General features: G+C 37.8%; 1 protein-coding gene across 7 annotated transcripts in view; it reads left to right on the top strand.

Moving 5' to 3' along the window:
* Window positions 1-21,698, top strand: part of SMIM14 (small integral membrane protein 14) — a 60,374-nt gene that overhangs the window by 18,975 nt on the left and 19,701 nt on the right. For 5 of the 7 annotated variants that reach the window (XR_004901765.1, XM_028505611.1, XM_028505612.2 and 2 more), the window contains one exon: window positions 7,856-7,965. Coding sequence is in view for 6 of the 7 variants with exons in the window: in XM_028505611.1 (XP_028361412.1) it covers window positions 7,891-7,965 (75 nt within the window). In the remaining variant the exon portion in view is untranslated. Of the gene's footprint in view, window positions 1-3,967; window positions 3,993-7,257; window positions 7,365-7,855; window positions 7,966-21,698 lie in introns of those variants that run through there. The other 2 variants (XM_028505610.2, XM_036019853.1) reach the window with 2 other exon arrangements.

Below are 21,698 nucleotides of genomic sequence, written 5' to 3'. Positions count from 1 at the left end.
CAAAATCTTTAAAAAGTAAAATTTTGTAGGAACTCCCTAGTACTTAACACCTAACTTCAATTTTTATGATTTTTTTTTCAGTGCATGGTTCATATATTTATGATTTAGGGCTTTTTGTAACCAACAGCAGTAACACTGGTTGTCTTGCATGGGCAAGGGTCAAGCCTATGTCCTAGATATTATTTAACATTGTTCTTACATTAGGGATATATGTTGGGAAGGCGAACAACACCTCTGAAACATGAAAGGCAAAAGCATTGTTTTAAATTACATTCTGTCCAGGTCCTCTTCTAGGCTGCTTTACCAGACTTCTGACTGAGTAACTCACTTCTGTCTTGCCCAGGATAGAGCAGCTTCTTACATACATCTCTGGACACCAAGGGATTTAAATGTGGAGTGGGATTGGTTCAGTTTTTGCTCTAGTGCTTAGCTGCTGGAGTGCAAGCTCACTTGTTCTGAGGTCTTAGCCTAAAGAAAACTGTTTCCACTCTATTTAAAAAAAAAATCAAGTATTGGGTTGGCCAAAAAGCCTATTACATTTTTTTTGTATGACAGTTCCAGTAGAGCTTAGTTGTCTTAGCTTCATTCAGAGAAGTTCTGTTAGAGTGTATTGTGACAGCTGCCATATCAGCATGAATTAAAAAAAAGTATTAAAGTGGGTGAATTTTTTTAGCCCTGGCTGGGGTGGCTCAGTGGGTTGAGTTCTGGCCTGTGAACCAAAGGGTCACCAGTTCGATTCCCAGTCAGGGCACATGCCTGGGTTGCAGACCAGGTCCCCAATAGAGGACACGTGAGAAGCAACCACACATTGATGTTTCTCTCTCTCTCTTTCTACCTCCCTTTCCCTCTTTCTAAAAATAAATAAATAAAATCTTTAAAAAATAGGTGAATTTTTGTGCAGCCATTTTAATATTGAAGATGGAAGAAAATATGCAACAGTTTTGGCATATTATGCTATATTATTTCAAGAAAGGTAAAAATGCAACTGAAACGTGAAGAAAGATTTGTGCAGTGTATGGAGAAGGTGCTGTGACTGATTGAATATGTGAAAAGTGGTTTGCGAAGGTTCTTGGTACTCTTGACAGTTTGGAGAAACAATACTTTGCTCTGGGGCTGCCCTATGCACTGGAAGATGTTTAGCAGCACCCCTTGCCTCTACCCACTAGAATTCAATAGGGGAGATAGCCGACATACTCAAAATATCCAAATTGATAAAGTTATTGTGGAAAGTGAAAAATGTGTCTTACTTTACAGAAAAAATGCAACAGACTTTTTGGCCAACCCAGTACTTTTAAGTGGAAACTATTAACTGAAAACTGAATAGTACTTAAAACAGCTGAAGTTTACATGAAGAAAGTTCTATGGAAGCGTTGCACTTTTTTGAATGTCCTATTATGATATATTTTCTCATTTTACTGGAGAGGCAAATTAAAACTGATGTAAACTTTAAAATTCTAGTTGATTTATGTTTTTCCTGCATATATAGATGTAGAGAGAAAAACCTTTGTAGAACTCAATATTTAGTCATTGCTGTGCCTTACTCATGAGGGAGGTGTTTGCAGTGTGGTGACTCAGGTAGGGTCCTGCCCTTAAGAAGCTTTTTTTAAAATGAGTTATAAAAACATGCCACCCTTTCTGTATAAAAGTCAGTTTGCTAGTAGAGTAAATCCTCACTTAATGTTCGCTAGGTTCTTGGAAACTGTGACTTTAAGTGAAACAATGAATAAAGAAACCAATTCTGCTACAAGTACGAGTTAAGTTCCTGTGGTGTATTTCTTGTTACAAAAACATCATCAAACTGCTGTATGGGTATAAAGACCCAAAACACTTCTAACATTAGACATTGAAATGTGAGCTATACAGACATTTAAGAAAGAGGAATGAAAACAAGATACTTTCGTTTTCCAAACCACTTATTCCACTTCGGGGTAGCAGGAGGCCCGAACCTCTCGCAGCAGCTTGGGATGCAAGGCTGGAACCCACCTGGACAGGTCACCCTTCCATCTCAGGGGCACACGCACACACACACGAGAGGAAATCAGAGTACCCAGAGGAAACCCATGCAGACACAGGGAGAATGTGTAGACTCCACACAGACAGTAGTTCCTGCTGGGAATCAAATCTTTTTTCTTCTCATCAACATTAGAACAAAGCAGTGTTATTGGTGGATCTGCTGCACTTTCTTAGCATTTCCGTGTTTAGAGGCTCCAGAACTGGTTAGGCGTTTTAGTTTTTGAATTTTATTTTAAAAAATTTTAGTAAAATGTCTTTTAATTTCAACTGACATTTTGTTGGCCTGGGGAGGCAGAGATAGGGAAGAAGGAAGGACGCTATTTGTAGGTAGATACTTGCTTTTTTCCACATCAGCAAAGCTTGAGCCCTTTTTTCCCTTATGGACATTGCACAAAGACAGTTGAGAAATAAGCTTTCAAGGGTGAACTTTATCTTCATACAAGGGTGGATTATATTTACTTTCAGGGTTTTCTGTATTGGATATGTATAGTCAGTTCTCTAACAAGAAGCCTAATCAATTTTCAAAGTAAGGTGTGGACACAGAGTGGCGTCAACCAAAACCAGGAAGCAGTCAGTGTTTATATTTGGTGTTCCCTGTTTCCGGAGAGTTGGGCTTGTCAGCTTAGGTTACCTGCAACTCCACGTACCCTTTTAGTCCCCACATCCCCTTAGTTCAGGCAAACAGATCTTAGAAGGTCTTAGATGGGAAGTAGGTTGCCCTGACTCTTCTACAACTTGATGATACCTCAATATAAGTTGGTATTTCCCCTAATCATCACATAGAAGTCTGCCTCATTCTTTTCAAGAGCTGTAACTTATATACTTATACATTTATTGAAGGAGAACCACGTGGGTGGTACCCATTTTTTTTTTCCTCCTATAAGATATGTTGCAGTGAGCCCTGTCTGGTGTGGCTCAGTGGATTGAATGCTGGCCTGTGAACCAAAGGGTCGCCAGTTCAGTTCCCAGTCAGGGCATATGCCTGGGTTGTGGGCCAGGTCCCCAGTAGGGGGTGTGTGAGAGGCAACCACATATTGATACCTGTCTCCCTCTCTTTCTCCTCCCTTCTCTAAAAATAAATAAATACAAATCTTTAAAAAAAAGTTGCAGTGAACATACTGATATAAAAATTTTGCATGTTTGTTTGGATATGGATACCTAAGTTAATTGGATAAGTTAATTTTTACCAGTCTTGTGATAGATGAGAGAGATATTTTGATTTGTACTTCGTCTGTTTTATATTTGCTTATTGGCCGTGGATTTTTCTGTGAACATGATCTTTGCTTATTTTTCTATTAGGTTGCCATTTTCATATTAATTTTTAGAGTCTCTATAAATTAAGTCCCTGTTTGAGTCCTGTGTTACAAGGGTTTCCCCTAGTTCTCTGTCTTTTTATTTTATAGTATATTGTTGGTTTATAGAAACATTATTTTTAGCTGCCAAAATTATTGATCTTCCTCTTTATTAATTTTTGGATATGTGTTTTTTACATGTATCCCATTGTCTTGTTATAGTTATACATTTGTGACTTTTTTAAAGCAAATTTTTTCTGTTAAAAGTCTTAATACATGAATACATATTCACTATAAGAAATGTTTAAAAATTGACAAAATTAAAGTCTGTTCCTAAAATTATATTCTCTTTCCAGGGTTAACCACTTACTAAGTTCCAGTCCTTTATGCGTATAGCATACTTAAATTAAAAAAAAATAGACCATTATCCTGCCATTTATTAATCTGTGGTTTAAAATCATATCTTTATTCTTGTTTTAAAATTTTTATTTATTGATTTTAGAGAGAGGACAGGGAGAGAGAGGAAAAAAATATACCCGATCAATTTATTGTTCTTATTTATGCATTCATTCGTTGCTTCTTATATGTGCCCTAAGTGGGGATTGAAGCTGCAGCCTTGGCATATCGGGACAATGCTCTAACCAACTGAACTACCCGTCCAGGGCTTTATCATATTCTAAATTCCAGGTAAATCATGGGTCAGTTTGTGGACATTATTCTAATTCATTGCTATAGTTGACTGTTTGTATGTGTGACTTCATTTTTAAAAAGTTAAATCACTCATGGATCTAGAATTTCTTTTGGTGTAAAGAATGAGGGTAGGGAGCCTGCTGTTCCCAACACCATTTATGGAATAATTTGTCTTCCCCCCAATGATTTTATATGCTGTCATCAAACCAATGTATTTCTGTAATGGTATTATCTCTGACCTACTGAAAGAGCATTTGACTGAGCTCCTTACATCAACTCTAGCTTCTCTTATCAGTTTTTTATGGTGCATCTAGGTCACAGGTTGCAAACACAAGGCCTGTGGGCTGAATCCAGCCCTCCACCTTGTTTTATCCGGCCCAGCACCTTCTTTCTCCCTGGTGGCAGTGCTGAGCTTTTTGACCCTAGTTAAGGAGTGGTTACACTTACACAGTCCTAAAATTACATTCGGCCCTTTAACTGCAAGGCTGATGTGGCCCCTGGTGAAAATGAGTTTGACACCCCTGAGCTAGGTGGTCTTTTTAAAACACACTAGCATGAAACCCTTTATGGGATTCACACTGCTTTTATGGGTGAAGACCTAATCTCGAATGTGGCCTAGAAGACCCTGTGTGGCTGGCCCCTTGACCTGTCTGGTCTCGTACATCAGACCACTCTTCTTGCTGTTTGGGTTCCAGCACTTTGTGGCTTTCTTTCAGTTCCTTTGTCATGCCACACTTTTACTCGCTACACTGCTTTTCCCTTTATGCCTACTATGCCCTGCAGACCCCATTCCCCACCCCTGCTACTCCACCTTGCCCTGTTGTATTCCAGTGCATCCTTCCATCTTCAACTGTGAGTCACTGTGTTTTTGGACTATAAGATGCACTCCTTCCAAATTTGGGAGGAAAATGGGGGGTCTTATAGTCTGAATGTAGCTTACCTGGCTTGCTTTGGGGGGGGCTGTTGGTGGAGCGGGGTCGCAGGCTATTAAATATTTTACCACATTTTTTTGCTTCAAAAAATTTTTTTTCCTATTTTCTTCCTCTAAAACCTAGGTGTGTCTTATGGTCCGGTGCATCTTACAGTCCTAAAAATATGGTAGCTTTGAGTAAATTCTTCCCTGATTCCCTAAGTAAGTTTAGAACCTGTATATGCTTTTTAGGCACCATTTATCTTAAAAACAAACAGCTTTACTGAGATACAAATCATATAATGCACCACTTAAAGTGTACAATGCAATGATTTTTAGTGTATTCAGAGAGTTGTCTGACCATCACCACAATCAATTTTAGAACATTTTCTTCACCCCAAAAGAATGCCTGTATCAATTAGCAGTCACCCCCCTCCCCATTTCTCCCCAAGGCCCCCAGTTCTGGACGAGAGTGATTTTTTAATTGTGGTAAACTATATAACAAGTTTTGCTATTTTAAACTATTTTTAAATATACAATTTGGTGGCATTAATTACATTTACAGTGGTGTGCAACTGTCACCACTGTCTATGTCTAAAACTTTTTTTGATCACACCAAACAGGAAGTCTGTACTTATTAAGCAGTAATTCCCCACTTCCTTCTTCCCCAGCCTCTGGCAACCACCATTCTATTTTCTGTCTATATGAATTTGTCTACTGTAGATATTTCTTTTTTAAAAAATTGATTGATTTTAGAGAGAGCAAGGAAGGAGGAGAGAGAGAGCCATTGATTTGTTGTTCTACTTATTCATGCATTCATTGGGTGATTCTGTGTGTGCCTTGACCAGGAATCAAACCCTCAACCTTGGCATATGGGGAAGTCGCCTTAATCAGCTGAGCTACCGGGCCAGGACCTGCAAATATTTCATATAAGTGGAATCGGACAATATTTATTCTTTTGTGTCTGACTTATTTTACTTAGCACAATGTTTTCAAGGTTCATCCATGTATTGGAACTTCATTCCTTTTTATGGCTGAATAATATGCCATTGTATGTATATACTATATTTTGTTTATCCATTCACCTGTTGATGGATGTGTGGGTTGTTGCCACCTTTTGGCTGTTATGAGCATTTAACATACAAGTATCTGTTTGAGTCCCTGTTTTTAAATCTTTAGGCTATATAAGTGGGCTTGCTGGGTTATTGATAATTATATGTTTAACTTTTTGAATAACCATCAAGCTTTCCAGAGAGGCTACACCATTTTAACATTCCCATCAGCAATATAGAAGGATTCTAGTTTCTCCACATCACTTGTTCTCATTTTTTAAATTATTCTAATATGTGTGAAGTGGTACTTCATTGTGGTTTTGATTTCTGTTTCTCTAATGATGAACAACATTGAGCACTTTCTTCGTCTGCTTATTGGACATTTGTGTATCTTTGGAGAAATGTCTATTCAAGTCTTTTGGGCATTTCAAATTTGGGTTGTTAATTGAGTTATTATTGGGTTTTTGTTTTTGTTATTGAATTAGAGGGGTTCTTTTTATATTCTGGATGTTAAATTTTTTATCAGCTGTATGACAGCAAAGATTTTCTCTCATGCTGTGGATTGTCTTTGCAGCTTTTTGGTTCATTTACATTTTATAGGATTCACAAGTTTGTATTTATAATTTAAAAAATATTTAGATTAGTATCTGTCTTCACCGTTAGAATGAGAACACAGTTAAGGTAAGGACTATTATAGTGTTTGCTCACTTTTATATTTCTGATGATGTGTAGCACAGGTGCTAAATTTTTTTTAAAGGATTTTATTTATTTAGTTTTAGAGAGAGAGGAAGGGAGGAAGAGAGTGAGAGAAACGTCAACGTGTGGTTGCCCCTTGTGTGCCCTCTACTGGGGCACGTGCCCTGACTGGGAATCTAACCAGCAACCCTTTGGTTCACAGGCCTGCAGTCAACCCACTGAGGCACACCAGCCAGGACAGTTTTTTAAAATGAATGAATGAATGAACTGAATTCCTTTAAGTTAATTTATGAATCATTGAGCTGGCCTATTCTGTCTTATGTATCATTAGTATTCCATCTTGGCCTCTCACTTCTTACTCATATATTTTAAAATCTTCCCAGCTGTTTTCTGACCATTGTCATGTTAATTAATGTTAATTCATCCCCCCCAAAAACAACCACAACAACTGGATATTAATTTAGGTAACTTATTTTTTTCTTTCAGAGGGCTTTCTCGGTTGGATAAAGGCTGTGCAGTTGTCTTAGTCAGCTTGGGCTGCTATAGCAAAATACGACAGACTGGGTGACTTAAACAACATTTATTTCTCACAGTCCCGGAGTCTGGGAGGTCCCTGACCAAGGTGCCAGCAGATTTATTGTGTGGTGAAGACCCTCTCTGGTTTGCAGACTGATGCCTTCTTGCTGTATCTTCACATAGCGGAGAAGAGAGGTCATTTCTCTCACATCTCTTCTTTAAAGGCACTAATCATGAGGGCTCCACTCTCATGACTTGATTACCTCCAAAAAGCCTTAGCTCCAGGTACTGTCACATTGGGGATTAAGGCTTCAGTATGTGAATTTGGGGGGCGGGGGAGGGGACAGTGAATCCATAACAGTACATGGAGCTAAGGAAATTAAAGAATTAAGTAATTAAGCAGAGTTGGTCTCTAGCGTCATCAGCTTCACAGGTACGGGCCGCAATGCATCTGAAGATCTTGGCATTTACGGGAATGCAGTCTGATGGCAGAAGGGGTAGACAGTCATTTGCATAGATTCAGAACACGTAAAAGATTAGTAACAAATTCATCTCTCTAGGTCATTAACAAATAAGAACTAAATGGAAAGAACTATTATGAATTAATTGTGCAATATATGAAATTTTCACACTCCAAGAGAAACTCTGAATGATAGTCTTACAATAAATTTTTTCCTTCCTCCTAGATTTAAACAGTGAAGTTAAATCAAGCTGGGTAATCATGGCAGAAGGTGGATTCGATCCCTGTGAATGTGTTTGCTCTCATGAGCATGCAATGAGGAGGCTGATCAACCTGGTGAGATGAACAGGACAGTCCTATTCAGAACTGAACCACACTGCTTCTGTGCTGTTGTTGTTTTTTTAATTGTTGGTTATTGGAAGATTTTCATCAGATGATCACTAAAATTATTTCATAATTGAAATTCCACAGTGGTTTAAGTCAGAAAAGTTAAGAATGCTTACTGGCAATTATTTTGTTAGAGATAAAAACAAATTTCTATTTTTATTGGTTAGATTCATGCTGGTTAAATTCCCCATCATGGGTGGGAACACATTTGTGTACAGCCTTTTCTGTTCTGTAGAAATGCATGTAGTCCTTAGGTATATGGAGCTTGTTTGCCTGAGAAATTGCTGTGAAGTCTGTTTGCTGTTATGGTATGGTTCACATTCTCCTCCTCCAAAAGGCATGACAATAAAAATCTCTGTACAAAGCATTTGAAAATTCAGTTATTTAATGGAGGTAGATTTCTGAAAAGCAAACTTTGGATAGTAGCAAGATTTGAATTACACCATTTGTAAGACTCTCCTAATCTTTGAGCTTAAATATGGGGCTGTCTGTGCATTATACCTTATACTTTTTATGTGCAAAAGGAGAAATTTGACCATTATGAATAATAAAGTATAATACTATTATCTCATACATTATAGCAACATTTTGTTGTTTTAGAATATTTTTGTATGGGTTATATTATTATTGGCCAGTTAATAAAGGCAAGTACAAACATTTGTTCAAATACTTGAATAGTTAGTAATTAATAAAAAAGCTTTCTGCTTACTTGGTGTCTGTATGTAGTGATCAGAAGTGTATTTCTTGTACATGATATTTACTTTGGAATCAGCATATACTAGGACTTAATGATCCTTAAGAATGCCTTAGAGGGAAAGCAATAATAAACTGAGAATTTATAAATTAAATCAGACTCTTGTGGGTACAGAAACATAATGGGAATGTCATATCTCTGATAACTTGATGTAAAAATAGATGGGTGTGAGGAAAGAATATTTAAAAAAATATTTTCTCATTCATGAAGTTAAAGAGTTGATATTTTTTATATCTAAATTCAGTCAAACATACAGCAAATTTTTTTCAAATTACTGTGATATTAGGAACAAAAAATAGGCATAATTTAAGTGTGGTAAATTTCCCAGATCAGCCTTTAGTAAGGGTTATGATTTACTGTACATTTCAATTCTGTTTACTTTAGTAGATTGTCAAGAAAGCCATGTGTTAATGGGTGCGGTAATTCATGCTTGATGGGACATTGTTTATAGCGGTCCTGATTTGGAGTACTTTGTTGTTATGTGGAAACAGATTAAGAACCCTTTAAGAGTCCACAGTTTTTTAATCTATGCCAGATATTTTCACAATAAATTACTGATGGGTAATCTACTCCCGTATAAATATGTTTGTAACAGTATTGAAGTTTCCAGAAGGGAGGAGAAACTCATTTGATTTATTAAGGATACTTGCCTATTAGATTTAATATTTGTTTGAATTAAACTGTGCTTTATAGTTTTTTTATTATTTACTTTTGAATTACAGTTGACATACAATATTATATTAATTTCAGTTGTACACACCAGTGATTAGACATTATAACTAAGTGATCATCCTGATAAATCTCGACCCATCTGATACCATACAGAGTTATTAGAATATTAACGACTCTATTCCCTATGCTGTACTTAACACCTCCATGACTATTCTATAACAACTAATATGAATTTCCTAATCCCCTCACCTTTTTCACCCATCCCCCCGACCCCACTCCCATCTGGCCACCATCAAAATGTTCTCTGTATCTATGAGTCTCTTTCAGTTCTGCTTGCTTGTTTTTTGTTTTTAGATTCAATTGTTAACGTGTATTACCATTTTATTTTACAGTCTTTTAACTTTTTTTTCTTATTGAAGAAGACCCTTTAATATGTCATATGATATTGATTTGGTGGTGATGAACTCTTTTAGCCTTTTTCTTTTCTGGGAAGCTTTTTATATGTCCTTACATTCTTTTTTTTTAAAAGTATATTTTATTGATTATGCTATTACAGTTGTCCCATTTATTTTCCTCCCCTTTATTCCCCTCTGTCCTGCACTGCCCTCCCACCAGCATTCCCCCTCTTAGTTTATGTCCACAGGTCTTACATATTAGTTCTTTGGCTTCTCCACTTCCTATACTATTCTTAACCTCCTTTTGTGTATTTTGTACCTACCATTTATGCTTCTTATTCCCTGTACCTTTGCCCCCAGTCCCCCCCTCCCCACTGATAACCCTCCATGTGATCTCCATTTCTGTTCTTGTTCTAGTTGTTTGCTTAGATCACAGGTTGCAAACACAAGGTTCATGGGCTTAATCTGACCCTCCACCTTGTTTTATCTGGCCCGGCATCTTGTTTTCACCCAGTGGCAGTGCCAAGCTCTCGCTTAACTGTTAAGGGTAGTTACATTTATATAGTCCTAAAATTACATTTGACATTAGATTGTTTCTGTTTTTATTTTTCTCAGGTTCAGTTGTTGATAGTTGTGGGTTTGTTGTCATTTTACTGTTCATAGTTTTGATCTTCTTCTTTCTTAGATAAATCCCTTTCACATTTCATAAAATAAGGGTTGGTGATGATGAACTCCTTTAACTTGAACCTTATCTGGGAAGCACTTTATCTACCCTCCTATTCTAAATGATAGCTTTGCTGAATAGAGTCATCTTGGATGTAGGTCCTTGCCTTTCATGACTTTGTAAACTTCTTTCCAAACCCTTGTTGCCTGTAAGGTTTTTTTTTGAGCAATCAGCTCATAGTCTTATGGGAACTTCTTTGTAAGTAATGGTCTCTGTTTCTCTTGGTGCTTTTAAAGATTCTCTCCTTCTCTTTAATCTTGGGTAATGTAATTATGATGTGCTTCCTTGGATCCAACTTCTTTGGGACTCTCTGAGCTTGCTGGACTTCCTGGAAGTCTATTCCCTTTGCCAGATTGGGGAAGTTCTCCTTCATTATTTTTTCAAATTTGTTTTCAATTTCTTCTTGTTCCTCTTCTCCTGGCATCACTGACTAAGATGTTGGAACATTTAAAGTTGGCCTGGAGGTTCCTAAGCCCCTCCTCATTTTTTTGAATTCTTGTTTCTTCATTCTTTTCTGGTTGAATGTTTATTTCTTCTTTCTGCTCCAAATTGTTGATTTGAGTCCCAGTTTCCTTCCCATCACTGTTGGTTGCCTGTACATTTTCCTTTATTTCACTTTGCATAGCCTCACTTCTTCCTCTATTTTGTGACCATACTCAACCATTTCTCTTAGCACCCTGATTACCAGTGTTTTGAACTCTGCATCTGATAGCTTGGCTATCTCTTTGTTGCTTAGTTATATTTTTGGAGTTTTGATCTGTTCTTTCATTGGAGCTATATTTCTTTGTCTCAGTGCCCCTATTATGTTGCATGGGGCAGAGCCTTAGGTATTTGCCAGGATGGGGCAACCTATGTTGCTGTGTTGTGGTGCTCTGTGTGGGGAAGGGGTCCGAGAGGGAACAAGGCTGGTTGCTTGGCTCTTGCCCTGCTCAGCCACTTCCCCTGCCACCCACAAGCAAATTGGGCCCTTTTGGTGATGATTCCGAGGTAGGTGGGTTTGTGTGCATTCTATAACCCTGTGGATCTCTCCAATGAACTCTCCTGTGAGGTTGGAAGTTTCTCTTATCACCGCAACCACCACAGGTTTTTACAGCTAGAGGTTTTGAGGCTTTCTTTTCCCATGATGGAATCCTGGATTGCATGGTCTGTCTTGTTCCCCAGTTGTTCCTCCTGGTTTATCTGCATGCAAATGTGGGACCACCCAGTCCACCAGATGCCACCTTGCCCACCCTGGTCTGCTGCCGTACCCTGTATTCTCTTCACCCCAGCTGCCCGTCTCCACCCCTCCTACCAGTCTGAATGAATGTTTTTTCTTTAACTCCTTGGTTGTCAGACCTCCATACAGTTTGATTTTCTTACAGTTGTGGTTATTTTCTGTTTTTAAATTTGTTGCTCTCCTTCTTTTGTTTGTGTGAGGAGGCAAAGTGTATCTACCTACGTGTCTGTCTTGGCCGGAAGTCTGTCCTTCCATTCTAAATGATATCTTTGCTGGGTAGAGCAATTTTGGCTGTAGATTCCTGCTTTTCTTCACTTTGACTATTTCTCTCCACTCCCTACTGCCTTGCAAAGTTTCTGTTGAGAAATCAGCTGATTGTCTTATGAGAGCTCCCTTGTAGGTAACTTAACTGCTTTTCTATTGCTGCTTTTAAGACTCTCTCTTTGTCTTTAACCTACTTCATTTTAATTATAATGTATTTAGGTGTGGGCCTCTTTGGGTATATCTCATTTGGGACTCTGTGCTTCCTGGATTTGTGTGTCTATTTCATTCACTAGGCTGGGGAAGGTTTCTGTCATTTTTTCACATAGGTTTTCAATTTCTTGCTCTCTCTTTTCTCCTTCTGGCACACGCATGATGTGACTGTTGGTACACTTGAAGTTGTCCCAGAGGCTTCTCTACATTATCTCCATTTTTTTTATTCTTTTTTTGTGTGTGTGTTCCAGACCGCTAATTTGATTCTCAAATCAAAATCTACAGTTGATTCCCTGTAATGTATTTTTTATTTCAGTTAGTGTGTCCTTCATTTGTTTTTTTTTAATATTTTATTTATTTATTTTTTAGAGAGGGGGGAGGGAGGAAGAAAGGGAGAAAACATCAATGTGTTGTTGCCTCCCATGTGCCCCCCCTACTAGGGACCTGGCCCGCAAACTAGATGTGCCCTGACTGGGAATTGAACCAACAACCCCTTAGTTCATATGGCAGCACTCAATCCCCTGAGCCACACTTCATTTCTGACTGGTTCTTTTTTTATGATTTCTATGTCCTTTTTCATGCTGTTGAAGTTCTAAGTTCCTTGAGCATCCTTTTACCATTGTTTTGAACTCGGTATCTGGAAGTTTACCTGCCTTCATTTCATTTATTTCTTTTTCTGGAGTTTTATTCTGTTCTTTCATTTAGGATCTGTTTCTTTGTGTCCGCATTTTGGCTGCTTCTGTCTGTTTGCTTCTTTGTATTAGGTAGAGCTGCTGTCTTCTGGACTTGGTAGAGTGCCTTTGTGTAGTAGGTGTCCTGTAGAGCCCAGTGGTGCAGCCTTCCCAGTTACCCTAGCTGGGCACTCCAGATGTGCCCCTGTGTGGGCTGTGCACACTGTCCTGTTGCAGTTGAGCCTTGATTACTCTTGGCATCGCTGGGAGGAATTGACCCCCAGGCTGATTGGCTTCGAGGACTGGCTGCAACTATAGCAGAGGAGCTGCTGCGCAGGAGGTGACCCTACGGAGCAGGGCCTGCTCCAGTGGGGCGCTGGTGCTTTGTGATTTTTATATCATCCATATTTTTCTTTCAGTTAAATTCATAATCAGGCAGCTTTATTGGTCCATGTCTATTCTTGATATTTAAGCTATTTCTAAACGTTTGTATTGAAAAGTATCTTTTGAAATAGTGTCTCTATATTCAGAAATTTATTAAAGTTGTATGTATAATACTGTTTACTATAGCATTTATTCATGGTAGTAAAAATTTATAAACAACCTAAATGCCTACTAGTAGGGTAGTGATTATATCATGGCATTCATATGATAGAATCTTATACAGATGTTTAAAATAATTGTCCTTTAAGAATATTTAATAACATGGGGAAAATACATGCGTAATATGAAGTTAAAAAAGGAAGATATAAAAATGGCATTTAGTATGTTCTTGCTTTTGTACTGTACACATACACACACATCTCATATATGTGCACAGGAGAAAAGACTAGAAGAAAATACCATATTTTGCAATGTATAATATGTACTTTTTTGCCCAAATTTTTGAGGGAAAAATAAGGGTGTGCATTTTACATGGGTAGTACCTAAAGTACCTTGTATCTGTTCCTGTGTTTTGTAATGGTTTGTTGCATAAAATTTCTTGTACCATAATATGTTAAAAAATAAATGCTAAAATTCCTTTATAATACAAAAACAAGTATCTATATATAAATAAATAAAATATTGAATTAACAATTAAAATGAAAGACTTTTTGAAAGTTTGGGCCAAAAACATGGGTGCATATTAAACACAGCAAAATACAGTATATCAAAATGTTAATAGTGGTTGTCTGGATTGTAGAATTTGGGGTGAGAATTCTCTCTTGTTGATCCCTGTATTTTATGTAGTAATATAGCTTATAATCAGAGAAAGGTTATTTAATAAACAGTACCAATTTTTTATTTTAAATGTAATCAGTACTTTTTTATACAGGTTTTTCTACCTGCCATGCATCCATTTGTTTTTACTCCTCATACTTCATAGGACTTTTTTTATCACTACCTGTTATGTTGTTACACTGTGAAACTCTGAACTCACTTCCTATTCTGTACTTTAAAAACAGTTTATCTGAGGGTGTAATTTTTCTGTTAGTCATGACTGTCAGAATTTAGATGCCTGTGTGCATTTAAGGGAACCTGTTACATCTGAGGAAACCCTTATATGTAATAATGTCGTGTTATAGTCTGATGACAGAACAGAGGTTTATTCTCATTTTTCTGAAAGTGGACTTAATTCATCCTTGTAATAGAGTAACATCTCATTAATTTCAAGTACTAATTTGGAATTTTTGTTATTTTTCTTTTCATGTAATTGGGTTTCATTATAAGTTAGACTATTATTGATTCTTAAGGATTTAAAATACTAATAGCAAGTAGAAACTTGGGTCAACATGAGTAATTTAATGAATATTTATAGTTAGATCATGAGTTATATGCTGGGCTACAGTTTAGTTTTGCCTGTCCTGTGGAAATATATGGGCTTTACCAAGGGATATATTCAGCTTAGGAGCAGTTAAGATTTTGCCATTAGTTCCTTTTCATTTTAATGAAGTCATCCACAATTTAAAACTGACTTGTTTTCTTAGTAGCGATATTAGTTAAGCTTCTTCATTGTAAGTAATCGAAGTTCTGGCTGATTCATACAGAAAAAGGACATTATAAAAGGATATTTTGTGGCTCACATGCGAGAACCTGGCATGGACATTGACTAAGATCCAAAGGAGGGCAGGTGCCCAAACAAGAGTCTAGTCGCGATGCTGATGCTCCTCAATTCCAGACTTCTGTGTCCTGGGTGGTGACGCAGCATCTCCTTTTGGGTAACTAGTCCACATCTTACACTTGAGCTGTGCATAGCTGAACTTCTTTTCTTGCCCCCAAGCTTACACTGTTCTGTCTTCTCTATTCACTCTATTATTCTAGTTGCTCAGGTAACAAATTTTGGTTAATTTTTTCCTCTGTTCTTTCAACCCCATAGTTAATGCAGAAACAAATCCTTTTAGCTCAAAACATATCCTTAAAAACATACCCACAGTCCAGCCATTTCTCACCCCCAATGCAACATCCTGGTCTAATCTATAATTATGTTTTGCCTGGGTTATTGCATTAGCCTCCTATAGGTCTCCCCTGTTGCCATGTTCCACACCCCTCAAGTTTAGTCTCACTGTGGTACCTGAAGTGATCTATTTTTGATTAGCTAAGTAATGATCTTCTTTTACCCCAAATCCTACAGTAGCTACCCATAACGCTCAAAGTGAAAACACAAAATTTTCATAGTTTTAGATAATCTGTCTCCCTCTACCCCACTCTTTCTCTTTACTCCTTTTACGCTAACAATTCTGGCCTTCTTGCTGTTCTTGGAAAATACAGGTCATATACAAAAGATCAAGAGTCTAAAGACAAGACTTTTCAACAGCAAAACTGGAAGGCATTGTCACAATGACCTTAAATTCAGAAGGGAATTATTACCAAGCCAGCATTCTATATCCAAAGGAGGTCTTCAATAATTGTTCTCCAAAAATTTATTTCATGCATCCCTTCTTAGATGGTTGCTAAACAATGAACAATATTCCATCAAAACGAAGGCATAAATCAAGAAAGAAGACTAAGATTTGGAGTATTAAAAAACAGAGATTCAGGCCATGAGAGAGGCAAGAGTAACTTCTAGGGTAATAGTGAAGGGAGGTCCCATGGTGATTGCTGTGCACCAGGACTACAAGGTCAGGATAACAGGGAGGAGAGATCCCATGGTGATCACTGCACCAGGACTACAGGATAGGTGGTTTAGTTGGGAGGGTGTCACTAAGCTGTAGGAGAGACTTTTTCAGAAAGATGAATTGGTACAACACCTGATGACTCTAGATACCTTGTTGTGATCTAGATAACTGAAAACAAGTTGTGAAAAGTCATATAAAACCAAGTATATGAAAAAAAACAAAAGAAAATCATTAGCTTTAAGGAAACACAGACATAGTACAGAAAAGAAAAAGCCCCTGGCCAATGTGGCTCAGTTGGTTGGAGCATCATCCTGTAAACGAAAGGTTGCAGGCTTGATTCCCAGTCAGAGCACATGCCTAGGTTGTGGGTTCAGTCCTGGTTGGGGGGGTGCTTGTACGAGAAGCAACCTGATTGGTGTTTCTGTCTCATGTCAATGTTTCTGTCCCTCTCTCTCTTCCTCCCTTCCACTCTTTAAAATAAAAAAAAAAAAAAAGGAAAAAGATGCATATTGTACTACATGGCTCAACTGTGAAGAGCATTTACATGGTCATAATAATGTTAAAACTATTGAACTAAATAAATTAATATTTATTACTTTAACAATTACTCTATTATTAAATTAATAACTCTTAAGAGGTAGGAAGAGGGTACATGTGCTATGGAGTTCAGTAAAGAGAGAACTTGATCTTCATATTCTGCACTGGTGAGTCAGTGGAGACAGATTAAATTATAATAACACTGAAAAATCAAGAAGCAGCAGTAATGCATATATATGCATATATATAAAATCATGGAAGCCAATATTAAAATAATCAGCTTAAAGTTGAAAGTAGTCACTTCTGTGGAGGGGAAATAGGAATGGAAGAGCAACTTATTTGGGGGGAACAAACTTACAGAAGAGTTTAAGTTGTGTACATGAACAACTAATAAAAATTAAAGCAACAAAAAGCAAAAGCCCTCTGAGTTAGGCTGCACAAAAAGGAGGTGTGAATCTTTTGGATAGCTGGATCTACTGTATATTTTTCCCCCTTAATGGAATACAAGGTGACTGGCTGAGGTCTTTGCTATGCTAAAACCAGGATTACTGCTTTCTAAGAACAGTGAAATGCTGATGGGGAGGGCTCTTTCCCTAAACCTCTATAGGTCATGTAAAGTAGGAAGGAAGGAATGCCTGTTCCAGGAATGAAATGTACTATATAGAGAGCCTTAGAATGAAGTCTTCCCTGCTTTGAACATTAAGGCGTTTTCTAACCTGCCTGTGTGCTTTCTTGATAAGGGAAGCATATACCCTACTTATTTACCAACCTCGTCCTTTATTAATAAATATGAGCAGAAAAACAGGCAAAGTACTTGAAAGTAAGTGGACCACCATGTGATTTGGCACAGCTGCATTAGAAGAGAACATGAAATAGGTTATACTGCCATGTTAGAAGAGACAGATTGGAGTTTTTAAATGCTTGCGTATGAGGGAGACAGACACTGAGAACAAAGTATTTTAGATAAATAATAAAGCAATTGGGAAAAGCTGTCCCCAAAGAATGTGGTATTCAAAATCTCAGACAAAATATAATTCAAAGCTAAAACCATTAAATGGAACACAAGAATTATATTGACCCCCCCAAAAGAAAGAAGGAAAGAAAGAAAGAAAGAAAACCCATCAACAAGATCTAAACCTTCATGCCCTGAACAACAGAGAATTGAAAACCTAGAAATAAAAGAAGCAGCATTTTAGAAGTACCTGAGAAATGCTAGCAAAAGCCATACAGATGCCTTTGAAGGTTAAGAGAGAGGGGCATGCAGGTCAGTATATGTTTGTAAATGCATAGAAGAGGTTCCAAGGGATATGCCTCAGACTTTATAACATTGGGGGGAGTTTGAAGGCGGTCAAGGCAATATTCTAAGTGTCCGATGGAGCTTTTCCTTTCACACATGAGGGAACCGAGATGACAGAGGTTAAGTCACTGTGCCCAGGTGTTGGAGCTGACTAGAGCGTGGCAGGGGACGTTCGACCCTGACAGTTGAGCTCCAGGCTCTGCCCTGTTTCTCTATGCTGAGTTCTGCTCCACTCCGTGATGTCTCCTCCAGGCACCTTAAAAAGCCCTGCATTTGAAATCTAGGGGGCGGTAGAGGGATGGAAGAAAGCAGCAGGAGAGACTCTTCACTGTGCTTTTACATTTTAAAACTATGTGGATGCATTATCTATTTAAAAACGATTTTAAGTTTAATTAAAACGTAAGCATCTTCAAAGGTATTAAAAGCAGTACAATTATATACAAAAATTTGTAATGACAGACTTTTCCACTGGAGAATAAAATTTTTGAATGCAGATTCGAGAAGAAAGTACTATATTCTATGATGTTTAGCTTTTCAGTAAGTCTAATAAGACGTTATTCTCTTCTTTCACCTTTGATTTCTAAACTGGTAGAATTTTTTCTCATCAAAATGCAAAATATGTTACATGTATATAAAATACATATATATGTATATAAAAACATAAATAAATTTGTATGTCTCCTAAGGCTTAATGATACAGTAGCAATTCAAACTCGTTACTACTGCCTCATCTGTATTTATGTACGTTTTGATTATTTACTGCTAAGCTGTAGCAGTGCAAAGAATGTAAATCTGATTTTCATTCATTTTATTGTGTGTCTGTGATATGGACTTTAATGTAAATGATTCTATCTCTGTATTATTATAGAAGTGTTTTAAAATGATACATTATAAACAGTGTTTAAGTTCAAGGTTGCTAACACTGTCGTACAAACAATGCCCATTTTGGGGTGCTCATGACAGCTTTACTTACTCTTTTGGCATGTCTCCTTCCTATGATTTAATTACATTATTGAATTACACAAGTGTTAGATTGTTCTTAATGAATGGACATTATTGAGTTACACAAGTGTTAGACTGTTCCTAATGAATGTGTTTTGCCAAGTGCATGTATGTTTCTGTTTGTCTCAGGAATGTTCATAAACATTAAAAATGGAGATATTATCTGACTTTTTTCCTGATTTTTTTGTATCTTAGTTTGATACTGAAGTTAGAGCTTTGAATACTGCCTAATAGGACTGAGAGAGAGGTAGATAGGAAAATACAGTAAGTTTTTGCAATTAAAATTAGGTATCTTTATCATGTTACATACAAGTCTGTGTTTTATTAACTTAATATGGGAGTATGCCCAGTGATAAATGGGGATATTTAGTTATGTTGTAGACTACTACAACATATGCCGAAAGATGACAACACAAAGCATAATCTAATATAAATCCTTCTTTATGTTGTCTAGTATTTTTGTACCCCCTCTGAAGTTAGTATTTTTTTAAGAAGTATATATAATTACTGTATCTAGTTTCATTTTGTTTTGTTTTAAACAACTTATTTCCTTAAAACTGCCATAAAAACTGCCTGGATGGGGGGGGGGGGGTTTGTTTCCATCCCCGTTGCAGCCATTTGCAGAATCATTCTGGCTTCACCCTTTTCTGCACCCTTGCCATTCCCTTCTTCTCCTCTTGTTTTTCTTGACTGGCTGTCTCTTGGTCTATAGTTTCTTCAAAATTATAGGAGTTCCAGAAAGAGAGAACAGATGGATTTAGAAATCTGAACTTGAATTAGGCTCTGTTTTTTCTATTCTATGTTGTAACCTAAGATTTGGAATGCAGATAATCCTTTTTTGTTTGTTTTTTGAGCTCTGTATTTCAGGTCTAATCTAAACAGTGTAATTGAAACTTCTGCATTTTAAATTTTCTTAAATTTGATTCCATATTAAAGTACTGCATACATGTGATCTGGGAGATTCATGGTCAGATCCCTGTATATGGCCTGAAGGCCCTGCAAATTATGACTAATGTTTACTGTACTTAAATAAGTCATGTTAAGACCTATTGACTTTTACCTGGAAGAAAAATGTGGGCCTGATAAGTTTTCTTTTTCTGTTTTAAATTAAATTAAATTTTATTTTCTTTTTCATTTTATAAAAATATATTTTATTGATTATGCTATTACAGTTGTCCCATTTTCCCCCTTCACTCCCCTCCACCCTGTACACCCTCTCCCACCCATATGCCCCCCTTTAGTCATGTCCATGTGTCATACTTATAAGCTCTTTAGCTTCTACATTTCCCATACTATTCTTACCCTCCCCCTATCTATTTTCAACCTACAATCTATGCTACTTATTCTCTGTACCTTTTCCCCCTCTCTCCTCCTCCCTCTCCCCTATTGCTAACCCTCCATGTGATCTCCATTTCTGTGGTTTTGTTCCTGTTCTAGTTGTTTGCTTAGTTTCTTTTGGTTTTGCTTTAGGTGTGGTTGTTAATAATTGTGAGTTTGCTGTCCTTTTACTATACATGTTTTTCCTTTATCTTCTTTTCTTAGATAAGTCCCTTTAACATTTCATAAAATAAGGGCTTGGTGATGATGAACTCCTTTAACTTGACCTTATCTGAGAAGCACTTTATCTGCCCTTCCATTCTAAATGAGAGCGTTGCTGGATAGAGCAATCTGGGATATAGGTCCTTGTCTTTCATGACTTGGAATATTTCTTTCCAGCCCCTTCTTGCCTGTAAGGTCCCTTTTGAGAAATCAGCTGACAGTCTGATGGGAACCCCTTTGTAGGTGACTGTCCCCTTATCTCTTGCTGCTTCTAGGATTCTCTCCTTCATTTTTACCTTGGCTAATGTAATTATGATGTGCCTTGGTGTGTTTCTTCTTGGGTCCAACTTCTCTGGGGCTGTCTGAGCTTCCTGGATTTCCTGGAAGTCTATTTCCTTTGCCAGAATGGGGAAGTTCTCCTTTATTATTTGTTCAAATACGTGTTCAATCTGTTGCTTTTCCTCTTCCCCTTCTGGTACCCCTATAATTCAGATGTTGGAGTGTTTAAAGATGTCCTGGAGGTTCCTAAGCTTCTCCTCGTTTTTTTGAATTCTTATTTCTCCATTCTTTCCTGTTTGGTTGTTTTTTTCTTCCTTCTGGTCCACTCTATTGTTTTGAGTCCTAGTTTCCTTCCCATCACTGTTGGTTCTCCGTGCATCTTCCTTCATCTCTTTTATGGTAACCTGCATTTTTTCATCTAATTTGCACCCAAAATCAACCAATCCTGTGAGCTTCCTGATCACCAGTGTTTTGAACTGTGCATCTGATAGATTGGCTATCTCTTGGTTGCTCAAAAGGATGAGTCCTGGGGCATTGATCTGTTCTTCTGTTTGAGACATGTCTCTCTCTCTCTCTCTTTTTTTTTCCTGGTCTGTTTGCTCCTGTTACGGTGAGGGGCAGAGCCTTAGGTGTTCACCTGGGCTGGGTACCCCAGTTGCTAGATTGTGACAGTGTATGTGGGGGCGGGGAACAATGGCGGTAGCTCTGTTCTCCTGGGACCTCAGTCCCTTCTCTGGGATCCTGGGTTGTGCGCTATGCCCTGGTCTACAATCGCCACCTCACTGGGTCCGCCAGCTGCCGCTTGCGTACTCAGGGTCCACCCACTGCGATCTTGTGCACCCCAGATGCCTTACGTGCTCTTGGTTGCCTTATGCACCCAGTTCTCCTAGTTCTCTGCGTGCCGCGATCCATGCCCAGCTGCTCCTCTCCACCCCTCCTACCGGTCTGGATGAACGGGTCTACTTCAACTTCTTGGCTGTCCAACTTCCATTCAGATAAATTTTCTGTCAGTTCTGGGTGTTATTCT

Source organism: Phyllostomus discolor, chromosome 1 (assembly GCF_004126475.2).
Source record: "Phyllostomus discolor isolate MPI-MPIP mPhyDis1 chromosome 1, mPhyDis1.pri.v3, whole genome shotgun sequence".
NCBI lineage: Eukaryota > Metazoa > Chordata > Mammalia > Chiroptera > Phyllostomidae > Phyllostomus > Phyllostomus discolor.
This window is presented reverse-complemented; position numbering and strand designations above follow the sequence as displayed.